The sequence below is a fragment of the Diaphorina citri genome, unplaced genomic scaffold, assembly GCF_000475195.1.
Source record: "Diaphorina citri unplaced genomic scaffold, Diaci psyllid genome assembly version 1.1 scaffold148, whole genome shotgun sequence".
NCBI lineage: Eukaryota > Metazoa > Arthropoda > Insecta > Hemiptera > Psyllidae > Diaphorina > Diaphorina citri.
Window position 1 is genome coordinate 145,267 of NW_007377585.1, and position 12,381 is coordinate 157,647.

The window sequence follows — 12,381 nt, forward strand, 5'->3', positions numbered from 1 at the left end:
ATGACGGTAGTGGGGATCAAGGTCAATCCTGGATCGACTTGCGTATAAATATCCCTAATTAATATCATGTAGGTACTTACCTACTTCTTGTTTTGAAACGCTATTCCTACGGCGTTGAAAGAATGGCTTTACGGCTTTACGAAATGTTACGTTAGCACTTAGAATTATCCACACCAAAAACTTTCCACGAAGGCGGTAAATGATGTCACCTCTAATAATAGCCGATTTCACCAAACTTCAATCAAGCCTTAATTGAATCATTAAGCACTGTGTATTTTCCTCTCCATTTGGATACTCGTAAGTCTATAGTTACCTACGCTGATGCTTTACCACTTGGTAGATATACCTATTATGACCGCCACTCACGCTCAGACCGCGGGCTTAACGTGTGTGGCGAAAAAATCTTCAGACCGTCTGAAAAACCGCGGTCCTAACGTGTGTGGCGAAAAAATCTTCAGACCTAGGTCTCTCAGACCGTCTGAAAAACCGCGGTCCTAACGTGTGTGGCGAAAAAATCTTCAGACCTAGGTCTCTCAGACTGTCTGACAAACCGCGGGCTTAACGTGTGTGGCGAAAAAATCTTCAGACCGTCTGAAAAACCGCGGTCCTAACGTATGTGGCAGAAAAATCTTGAGACCTAGGTCTCTCAGACCATCTGACAGACCTAGATCTTGAGCTTTTTCTGTCACACACGTTAAGACGGTCTCACACAGGTCTGACAGACGCTCTCAGGGTGAGTGGCTGGTCTTAGATAGGTACATATATCTACCTACCTATGCATATATTTTTTTTCAACATACCACCACCAGCGGAAATTTACACCCCCCTCTGTATTTCTAATTTTCCACCTTACGAAGAATTTCCCAATGACCATGTGGACTTTCAGTCAAGCTTTCCACCCATTACTGTTCACCCATGTTTTACCTTCGTGCGTCTTGAGGTAAAAAAATGTTTTCATTTCGAAGCGAACGGTCAAGTGTAAAATAACTTTTTTTGCATGGGGGTCAATTTTATTAAAAGGCTCTCTGACGGTTGTTGATATTATTGTTTTCAATGAAAATTCTATACATTCCCACGATTTTGTAGGTAGAAATGTGTGTCTCGCAGTAAGTATAACCAAAATGAAATGGTTTACCTACTAAATCAAATAATATGTAATCTGAGATAGTACGACTTGCACCAGTTTGCATTGTTGGTAAGTACTTTCCTAAATACCTACAGGAATTAAATAGATTTCAAAAGTACCTAACATATTTATCTAGGTACATATATTATATCATTTATATCTACCTATATCTATTAGGGGTAGCTACTGGTGACTTATTTTCAAACTTCAGTAAATCACGATCATTTCCCATTTTACTTTCTATAATTTATCTCTCTCTTTTTCCCGCTCAAAATTAGAATTTTCTTCATAAAGAGTTGTTGCGATAGAAGTGTTATCTAAAACTTTCTCCCTTTGAGTTCATAGGTCGTCGCGACAAATTTCAAGATCAGAGCTCATTTGTGTGAGAAAATGTGAAAAAAATCCACCAAAAACCAGTTTCTTTTCTTTTCTTTTTTTTTTGGCTTTATGGTTTTCTGGACAAAATTGGACACCACCATTTTCGTGTTCCTGGTAAAAAGACCTTTAATTTGATTTATAGGTCGACCAGGTTTGGAAAAGTCTTTCTATGGTGACAGACAGACGACACCGAAGCGAATACAATAGTCCATCCCTTATACCTTTTTATTACTATTGTAATAATAAAGGAAGGACAGGCTAAAAAGAGTAGGAAAGAAGAAGACGAAAAATAAGTAGGAAAGAAGAAGTAGGAAAGACGAGAAAGAAGAAGTTTAAAAGAAGTAGAAAAGAAGAATTCAGAAAGAAGGAGAAGTAGAAGACTCGCTTCTCGCTAATCACATGATAGCGAGCGGTGGGCACTGACCCCTTTCACAAAACATACGACGAGGTCATCAGATATCGCTGAACTCTTACTTCTTAAGCTTTCTTGGCCTCAATTATTACCCTAACACGAACATAGCCCTTAGCTTCCAAGTCCACTCGAAAAAAAACCCCCTCTTACGACTCTTCAATCCCTTCTTCTCCCCCCCCCCTTTTCAATCCCTTTCAGTCAGTAGTTTTCTTCGGGACGATTTATTACTATGTATTCTGGAAGTACCTACCTACTTCAGGAAATGAAGTTGAGAAAGTACAAAACCAAGTACCTACCTAGGTACTCGTACAACACAAATTGATATGTAGTTCTCGTACATAAGAATCTACCAGCTACATATACATTATACAAACATTTATGTAGTAGGTAAAGCTACTAATGGTATTATAATAAGAATTTAAAGTAGGTACCTATTACGATTGTGTACCTATTGTGTTATGTTTGTCCGACAGGTGTATAGGTATGTCTCGTTTGTTCGACGCTCTTTGAAATTTGCCTGCCTTTTGATTTTTTTCAGAATGCTAAAGTTGGAACCGAAGTTGAGTATGTGGTTGCCAGAAGAAATTTGGAAGCCAGAAAGTTGACCGAACTTGAACTTTGGGTAAGTTATGCCATGTTCCGTCCAATGATAACACACAGGGTACGGGGTTCGATTCCCAGAGTCGAAATAAATTTGCACTCGTACCTACCTATATAGTAGGTAGGTATTTCCATTTAAAAAAAAAATCATAAAGTTACTTTGTCACTTTCTTCTAATAGCACAATTTTTTCTTTATTGTCCTAGGGGTCCTCAGCATTTGAAATGAGGACAAAGATCACCACCAAGGAGTCAACCACGGGCATTATTCTGCTCAAAGAACCCCTGGATTTTGAAACGCGAACCTTGTATAAGTTGGACATTCTGGCGACCGTAAGAATTAGCGAAATATTAAGAAAATATAGCTTGTAATTTACATAGGTACATAAATAATTATTTTGACTTATTATACCATACTTATATTATTTTCCTTTATCGTCTCTTCTAAATTCTACAATATTTCTTCTCTGGGGTATTTTTTCACGTTACCTAACGGCCTAACCCTATGTACATTGAAACTATTTCTAAATACTTGGGCTTGAAATTATACGTCTCATTCAGCAACATTTAAACTGGAGGAATTCCCTTGGTAGCTTTTAGTATTTGCCAGAACTTATGAATAGTAGTACCAATCATTGATTTTCTTGTTGGAATATTTCCCCATCCTTGGCACAAGCAAATGCTTTTACGGATGAGTATACCATATTGATTGGATTTTTTTTTTTTTTTTTTTTTTAATTTGTATCAAATAACAAATAAATGGAAACTGGTTAAATTAAATAATTCCAGGACATATTGGTTGAGCCAGGCATGGATTCCAGGAATATCGCCGGGTTTGAAGTGGTTGTAGTGGTGGATGATGTGCAAGACACACCCCCGATATTCATCAACATACAACCAGTAATACAGTTGGCACCCAACTTGACTATGGTAAGTGTTCTATTTTCTTGTATCAAACGCCCAATCAGTTTAGAACTTTAGAACCTTTCTCTATAACAAACCTATTTTACTATTTTTACTGCTGAAAAACTGATATCATTGTTTTCCTTCAGAACGATGTCCTAACAAAAATCACTGCCATAGATGGAGACAAAGGACATCCAAGGACCATCAAATATGGACTAGTATCGGAAGGTCATCCCATGACTGTTTTCTTCACCATCAATGAGCTAACAGGTAAAATCCTTAAGGAGGAAAAAAAAAAATCTCTAGTTGATTCCCTTCACTCTGAAAAAAAGTAGGGTACCGGAAACCCAATTTTAGTGCCATTTAGTGAAGTAGTATTTGCTATAGTGAAATTTGAATTTTTAAGACATTTCTTCAATAGATCAGTTGCGCTTACTTAGGTCATGTTTCAAAGTCATAGAGCAGAAAAAATGAGGACCAACGGAATTTTTCTTTGTCTCCTACAACTTCTAGATCCCGAGATAAATCGATTCATTCATTCATAGGTTGCGTCTTCTATTGGAGAAGGTAGCTCTATATTTCTTCAATCATTTCTCGCCACTTTGCTCTATCTTGCGCCAGCATTTGAATAGTCTATTTTAAGTCGTTTTTCATGCCCAATCAAATGGTGTAACTTCTATTAGCACTATCCGACTTACAGTGGGAAAACTTCCTCTTTGTAGGTTCTTTACGGCATTAGCATATTTTCACTAGTAAAACAACAGCGAGGGGTACACCTTTGTATTTGTGCTCTTTTGAGTCAATAAAATTGAGCTCAAATTTAATGTCTTTCTGACGTCATTCTGTATATGACTGCTTACTTTTCTAAAGCAATTTCGTACAAGCTAAAAACTATACCCGATAAATATTTCCTTTACAATTGAGGAGCAAAGGACCAACGTATTTATTGGTAGCTACTTATCCTTTGTTGGTAGGTATCTGCTGTAACAACGGGTATCTATGGTTTCATTTTGTTACAGAAGGCAATGAGTGACTGGTGAAATTTCACGGATCCAACTTTAGCCACCAAAGAAGGCGTTTATGAACACCAACGATGTTTTCTTTCGAAATTCGCTCGACAAAAAATGCAAATCTGATTGAACGATCGATTTTCCAATGGTTATTTGAATTAGTCATTTGATTTTGAACTCTAGGTAAGTGTATTGTTGGTAGTTGGTAAGTTTGATTAGATTCAATCAAGCTTCATACACAATCAAACAAAAATAACCTAAACTATCCCAAATCCATTAGGCTAGTCACTCGGAATCAGGTACACCTGTGCCCTATAACACCAAAGTATGGAAAAGTATTTACAATTCCATATTTCGATCTAATTCGTCCAATTTCAAAATTCTGCTTTTCCACTGGCTATTATACCTACTCCATACTTTGGTGATATGAGGCACTGATCAAGTCCGTCTGTCAGGTCTACCTGATACCTGATGAACACACACACTATCAGGTAGACCTGACAGACGGACCTGATCAGGGGTAAATGTCAGGTCCACCTGATAGTGATTGGGTGGGTAATCAGGTGCACTTCCTTTCAAACTCTTGCCATTCCAGGCCCCAAAATGAGCCCCCAGGTGTTTCTGCTGGTATTGATGTGTTACTCCGTGGTAGCCAACTATCCAGTGTTCGACATTTCGACCCAAATGAGATCCCTCCTCATACCTGCCAGTGTTAAGCTAGGTACCATCATCTACCGCCTACGTGCTTCCGACAGCGACAAGGATTATCCTTTGACTTTTGACGCGACAGGTAATGGGATAGTAATAGTAGCATTAATTTATATCATTTGTTTGTTGCACATTGCATAACTCTTTAGATTCTAGGCGTTCATAAAAAATAGACCCTAAAAAACACACCAATCACCAAATAAGTATTATTTAGTTAGGGCTGCTGGAGATAATAATTATATAGCACGTTCCGAGTAAAACAGTGAATTCGAGGACTTTTTGGGACTTCCTGCTGGATAGATACCTATTTCAGACTGAACTCGGCCTGTTGACTTAGAGCCCTTTCCCACTTGCCATGATGGGGTTTTATACGACTTTTTCCGAATGTCCTGTAGTGAGAGTGTTCCCATTACACACGACACGATTTTTATTATTATTATTTTTTCCGAAGGACAAGTGGGAATGAACTCTGGCAAATTGACATTGGATACGAATGACGATCTTTCGCATGTTTCGTTTCAGATTTTGGCAGTTACGTTGTTAAAATCAAGAGTCTTCCATGCTCCAAGAATTCCAGTTTCTGTGAAGCTAACGTGTATTTGGATCGAGTCCTGGTGCCCGGGCAAGTTTTCCAGTTTCGAATCATAGTGAAGGACACGCGAGGGGACACTACCACGGTCCCCACCTCACTCACCGCCACTGATGCTGCTCTCAATATCAATGCTCAGTTCCCTCATATCCCCGGCGTTATTGTAGTGCCGGAGGTATTTATTATTCAAACTGTTTTCCCGAGGCCGAAGGCTAGTTTTAGTTTTTATAACGAGACTTTTGGTATAGCATAAGCATAACAGATTCTAACGTCTATCCTAATAATGTACAAATGTTATTAGGTATTTTATTAATAACCCTGATTATTAAGATAATTTTTCCTTGAGATGACAGTGGCAAAACTGTCAACTTGTATAAAATGTAGGTTAAGTACTCATAGACACTATGTATTTTATAGCTTTATACATAGTACATAGGTACTATGCATACGGTTATAGGTACCTACTATAAATATCTACCTAACTTGTTTTATGCTTCTTTTTTAACGAGCTCATTTTTCTTCAATGACATTTTTCATAATTTGACCTGGAGAATTTTTTCCATGCAATATCTACATAGGTATTAGGTACCTATCTGCTCTGGCGCCACCTATCGGGTCCGAAAAATATGTATCTGATGCGTAATTTCACTACGAGCTCATAGCAATTTGATTTGTAAACAAATCAGTTGTCGTTGAGAAGTTAATTAGGAAAGTCGTGTTTTGGTCTGTGTTTCGAACATTTTTTAAAAAATTTTGTTTTGATTGGAAGGTAAGTTATTATTACTTTATCTAACTGAAACCGCTACCAATCGGTAGCAAATTTTGTAAGGTTTGGTTTTCTTGGTATTGCAATTTGATTGCCCAATTTTTTATAGTAGAATTTTCCAGAAGTCCGGAAAAAGTCACCCCTTTGTACCTTGGCCTCAATGAACCCTTTGTACCTTGGCCCCCAAATTCAACGCGCCGTACCTTGGCCCCCTGGTATATTTTCGTACCAGAATTTCCTCATTCAAAACGTTGTACCTTGGCCCCCATCCAAGGTACAACATTCTTAGGGTTCAAGGTACAACATCCTTAGGGTTCAAGGTACAACGCCCTGGGGGCCAAGGTACGACGAATAAAAAAGGTGTAAAAAAAATCTGCTCCTCCGCTAGCGCGCTTGCATACTGGCGCTACCTAGCGGACGAAAATAGCAACTGCGTTAAGTCTGACGTCACACATCTTCATTAGAACGGAAAATAAAAATTGAATTTTCGATCGTTTACAGTTATTATTTCGGAGTTTTGACCTCAGATTTGATTTTTCCCAACTTTTTACATGGGAATCGACCATTTATTCATAATTTTTACCCATTTGCAACTCCTCCATTAAATAGGAGTTGTAACAAAAAAGTCCTGTCACAATTTATATTCATGTACACATGTACTCAACAAATTTCAGGTGAAATTCGGCTGTCCAAACCATATCGGGAACTACACACGGTGGCAAGTGGGCAACCGGTTATACTCATGGTTTTGGCAGAGGAAGAACGAAAAGATCTGAACGAACCATCGCCCCAATCCTCTACCGCAACTATCGCACTAGTTTTTGATCAGGCTATCAATACACCTCCGTATTTCGACACTGTTCAGTAAGTAGAATTAATTTTAAACATCTCTAATGACTTAGAAAATTACAAGTCAAATTGGTATTGTGTAAATTATTTTTTAAACTAAATACATAAAATATATTGTGCCCTCTACTGCTCTTCTTTTTATTCGCCTTTTCCCGTGTTCAGACTTCAGTCACTTCAGACGGGGTCAGCGTCATTCGTCAGCCTCTCAATCAGCCCTAGGGTCATTGCTTTGGGGCTGACATTTGTTTTGGCTACGAAGAATTTAAGAGTGGATGCCCTTAGCACCCAACCTTTGCTATTTCTTTTGCAAGGGCTTCTCTACTCTCTACTAATATTCAATTTTACAGCACTCTAAACTTGATCTTGTATTCCAGGTATATCACCCACCTGGATGAGAATAGTCCTCAAGGTACTGCCCTGATATTCGCTGAATCATTTCACACCCAAGTCACTGACGATAATATGGTAAGAATTAGTAACTAGATCAGGTTACCCCTCCCTGATTTATTTGAACCCACAAAACAGTGAAATATTATTTGTATTCACAAGGAAATAATTTGTATGAACGCCCAACAACTAGTGTGTGTATGCAATGTGCTAAGACCCCATAGGTGGAGATGTCAAAATTACAAAAGTGCAAATGTTGTTACCTTTGTTTGCCTCAACATTTCTAACACTTCTTGAACAATATTTTTACTTTTTTTTCAGAATCCTTTATTTAATCTTCCTCTTTACTCTAAAATAATTACCTATGTAATGCTTTATCTAATCAATATTCTTTTTTTCCCCAGGGTAAAAATGGGATTTTTTCATTGACCTTGGAAAACAACAATGGGACGTTCGAAATCTGGCCAAGTGTTGTGGAGAGGAAAGCTCAGTTCACAATACGAGTGAGAAATAACAAGAATCTGGATTATGAGAGAACTCGAACACTCTCGTTTGTGGTAAGTTAGTACCTGTGGTAAAATTACTTTCTACTTAAATCCTGTAAGTCTTAGGCTAAAAACAGAGCGGGGAGAAAAGAGCATAGAGCTTTTTGCTCTCAGATACATGCGGTTTGAATTAATCGCTTTCCTCTACCTGCTCGATGCTCTATGAGGTATGCTCTCCACTCCACTCTGTTTTTAGCCTAAGATAGATACCTCAAATTATACTTAACTACCTATTTCATAGAAGGTTAAATAAAAAACCAAAGTCCAGGAATTGATGCATGTAGATACCTATCCGGAAATGAAAAACTGAAAGCGAAGGAGTCGAAGGACTTACTGAAGGTGAATTTAATTCGATTGTCATTTTTCAGATCGTAGCCAAGGAGATTTCCTCAGACTCATCCTCCAACCTCCTCTCCTCCCAAGCTCCTGTCCTCGTGTATATCAATGATGTCAATGATAACCCTCCTGTATTCACTGCCACCCTGTACACTGCCAAGATTCCTGAGAATGCCACGGCTGGCGAAAAAGTCGTTCAGGTAAATGCTTAAATGAGAGGACGACTGAGATTTGAAACTTTGCCGGAAGACTAGTGAGTAAGTATAAGATATAGATCTATATTGTTTAGATTTAGTCCTCATGATGGTAGACTGCGGTTCGGGATGGGCCAAGTAATCTCGGCTAGATAAAATCGAAAACCTCAAAACAGCAACAACATAATTGTTTAGATGTTCAAGGTAAGACTGAAACCCTTACATATGTAGGTACTTTATTCATATTTGTGTCAGGGATTTCGCCACATTGTTCTAGTCTAGGACATCTAGGATAATTCATTCCAGAAGATGTTAACAATCTATTCTTCTGATTAAGCAAAATACTGAAATCGAAGTTAAAACAAACAGGACATCGAGCCATCAAAAGCAGACCAAAAGTTTCGAAAATATGTACTACCTATCTGAAAATTCGAATACATGGTTAATTGCCTTATCCACTCATCCCATCTTTCCTCTTTCAGGTGAAAGCTACAGATGTAGACACCAATTTAGGAGGAGAAATCCTCTACACTGCCATTCTAGGGTACAAGAACTCTTCTTTAGAGTTGGATGCTCATACCGGGGACATCACCATAGCCAATGGCCAGCAATTTGATCGGGAAGAGGCCTCAGGTAGGCAAAGTGAACCTTTTAAAAATAGGATTAAAATATAGGGTATAGTACTCGTACAGTACAATGCTTTATTTATTTAGTAGGACATGTAGGTAGTCAGTTTAGCTTAACAGCTTAAATATTGCACCACTTTATTTGTCCATTTTTATATCTCTTTATTCCTAGATATTTTAAAAGGGATGAAAAGCCCATTTCCTACAGGAATTTTGGTGAAGAAGGGGGAAAATGCATTGATACCTAAATTTGATTGAGTCATCTTCCGTTTCCAGAGTACAAGTTTCAGGTGGAAGCCCGGGACATGCAAGGCCTAGGTCTTCGGACGGTTGTGCCTCTTCAACTTACTATCCTGGACGTCAACGACAATGCCCCCATATTTGTACAGACCCCATTTGAATTCGTTCTGGCGTCCGATTCACGAAACTTTTCCGAGAGGACTTTCATAAAAGTAAGTTGGATTATAACCCGGAGCCGTGTTACTTCAGGATAATTACGCAGGTACCTACATCTTGTTACATACCTACCTATCCCGGGAGAAAAACGATCAAAGAACTTCTAACTTCCACCCTGAAAAAGATCCGAACCTTTGGGCCGATAGTCAATGCTCCTGACTAGTAGGAGTGGTAGGCCTCCAAAAGGCAGGGTCTTAAAAGCTGATTGGAAAATATTGCCCACTACATTCGGCATTTGACCTTTATTTTGAGGAGATTCCGCCATTGTACGAGACTATTTGAATGTCCATCCACTAAAAAGTTTCATATTCTGTTGCAGGCAACTGATCAAGATGCTGAGGCGCCCAACAACATTGTCCGATATGAAATAATCAGCGGAAATTACGACAATAAGTTCAGTCTGCATCCAGAAACAGGTGAGTTTGAAGAGGCAGCTAGGAGAATTAGGACCTGCCTCTTCAGATTCCTTATTGGAATATATTGACCCCAAATTAGGGCCTTGAAATGACGTCCAATACATGAGGTTACCGGGGCCCTAATATAGAGAGAGGATGGGTAGAAAATGGGTCTGGATGTCTTGATCTCTTGAAGATTTACTCTCCAATAAAGTAGTAAAACATCTCAATCGAAATTGTCTTGATAAGAATAATTTATTTATTTTTATTTGATTTTAATTTTTTAAGTATTTCTTAAGATTATTAAAAACAATTTTATTTAATAATAATAATAATAATAGTGCTTATTTATACTGCTCGAATAGGACTGAAAAGTCCCTTTACTCCAGCAGTAGGCTACTACTATTATAACCAGCTGATAGTCATGAGTTCATCACCCTCAACCAGCTGATAGTCATGAGTTCATCACCCTCAACCAGCTGATAGTTATTATTGTGGTCAAATTCTCAAATTATGTTGAGGATAAAATTCCATACCTCGGCTGAGATTGAACCCACGCCCTCCTATTTACCAGGCGAGCACCTTGACCACTACACCACCGAGGCAGGTGAATATCTTCCTTTTGGACCACCTTTATACCTTAATTCCACCCTACCAGGACCAAGGACGTTATTTTACGTGTTTCAGGAGAACTACGAGTGGTTGCGACCTCTAGATCAAAACGACAAACTGAACCAAACATCGTCACCTCTCTTACAGTGAGGGCTTATGATATGGGTAAGCTCTCCATTGAAAAAAGTGTAAAAAGTTTTTCTATAATATTACCTACATAATTTCTCGATTATAAACAGTGGAGAAAGAATAAAGAGAAAAGGTGAAGCTAGTGAGAGGGAAAGGAGAGGAGAAAGCGCGAGAGAGGGAAAGTGAGAAAGAAGAGAGAGGAGGGATGAATGAAGGAGAGAGAGAGAGAGCATCATGACTTAAAAGGTCACAAGGTTCACTACTCTCAGAAAATCAATAAAATCAACCAAGATTCCATTTTCAGGGGTACCACACAAATGGTCCACAACTCAAGTAAGAATTTATCCCCCGGACTCTGCAGTACGGAACATCAAATTCCTGGTACCACACTCCCAAGCCCAACTAGAGAGGAAGCAGCTGGAAGACATCCTATCCGAGATGTCAGGAGGAAGAGTGAGCGTTGTGAATACGAGACCTCATTATGAAGACTATGATAGGTGAGGCTGGCTTGTTTTAGTTCAGGGGTACCACAAAAATGGTCTGGTGGACCACAGACAAATGGCTTCAAGAGCCTTCAACTCTCTACTAGGTAAGAGGCAAGAGGGCTAGTAAATCACACATGACATGTATGACATGTATCTTAGGTCACCAACTCTAATAAAGATTAGGCCCAATGTTGCTTCCCTCGGAAGTTCAACGAGAGTTGGAAAGAACTAAGGGTATCCAAGGTGGGATTGCTGGTAGAGGTTGAAATTATCCTCAAATTTGATTATGAAAATATGAATACTTTAATTTTCAGGACTCTGGTAAATACGCAAGTCAAATACAATTCGGACACTTTTGTAGACGTGGATAAAGTCAAGAACAGGTTGACAAGTGAAGACGGCAATTCTAACGTAAGTTAATGCGGGATTTGAGGAAAAATTCTTAGTTTTTAGTCCGTCCTTCCTTTATTATTACAATAGTAATACCAAGCTAGGCCCGTCCTTCCGGGAATTTTTTAGCCCGTAGTTTATTCGATCGTGGTTAAAGAATACCTAGGTAAATAATTTGTGTAATATTCAGTTTATTATTGATTTGATTTTTGATTTTACTTTCATGTAATGATTTAAAATCAAGACTAGTGCCCGTTCTCCCTTTATTTCTTTTAATGTTTCCTAATAACTACCAATATACCTAGTACTGAAGTCACCCATCCATTTATTGGCCTTGCTCGGCGTAGCTTAACAAAGGTGACGCTAAAACCGGTCTTAAAATAACGACTGTTATATCTCTTCCATTTCTCTCCCCAGGAATTAATCCCGAAGGAATATCATACGATTGGACACAGAAGAAAATCTACTGGACCGATTCGAGTAA

The 12,381-nt window shown here is 38.6% G+C and overlaps 1 protein-coding gene across 1 annotated transcript in view; it reads left to right on the forward strand.

The window, feature by feature from the left end:
* Nucleotides 1-12,381, forward strand: part of LOC103505064 (cadherin-86C-like) — a 25,130-nt gene continuing 12,749 nt past the window's right edge. Inside the window, exons 1-15 of the mRNA XM_026820452.1 lie at nucleotides 1-21; nucleotides 2,455-2,538; nucleotides 2,722-2,847; nucleotides 3,304-3,444; nucleotides 3,567-3,690; nucleotides 7,168-7,357; nucleotides 7,717-7,807; nucleotides 8,134-8,286; nucleotides 8,643-8,810; nucleotides 9,287-9,437; nucleotides 9,707-9,882; nucleotides 10,206-10,302; nucleotides 10,969-11,058; nucleotides 11,327-11,519; nucleotides 11,822-11,918. Coding sequence (XP_026676253.1) covers nucleotides 1-21; nucleotides 2,455-2,538; nucleotides 2,722-2,847; nucleotides 3,304-3,444; nucleotides 3,567-3,690; nucleotides 7,168-7,357; nucleotides 7,717-7,807; nucleotides 8,134-8,286; nucleotides 8,643-8,810; nucleotides 9,287-9,437; nucleotides 9,707-9,882; nucleotides 10,206-10,302; nucleotides 10,969-11,058; nucleotides 11,327-11,519; nucleotides 11,822-11,918 — 1,902 coding nt within the window. The remainder of the gene's footprint in view (nucleotides 22-2,454; nucleotides 2,539-2,721; nucleotides 2,848-3,303; nucleotides 3,445-3,566; nucleotides 3,691-7,167; nucleotides 7,358-7,716; nucleotides 7,808-8,133; nucleotides 8,287-8,642; nucleotides 8,811-9,286; nucleotides 9,438-9,706; nucleotides 9,883-10,205; nucleotides 10,303-10,968; nucleotides 11,059-11,326; nucleotides 11,520-11,821; nucleotides 11,919-12,381) is intronic.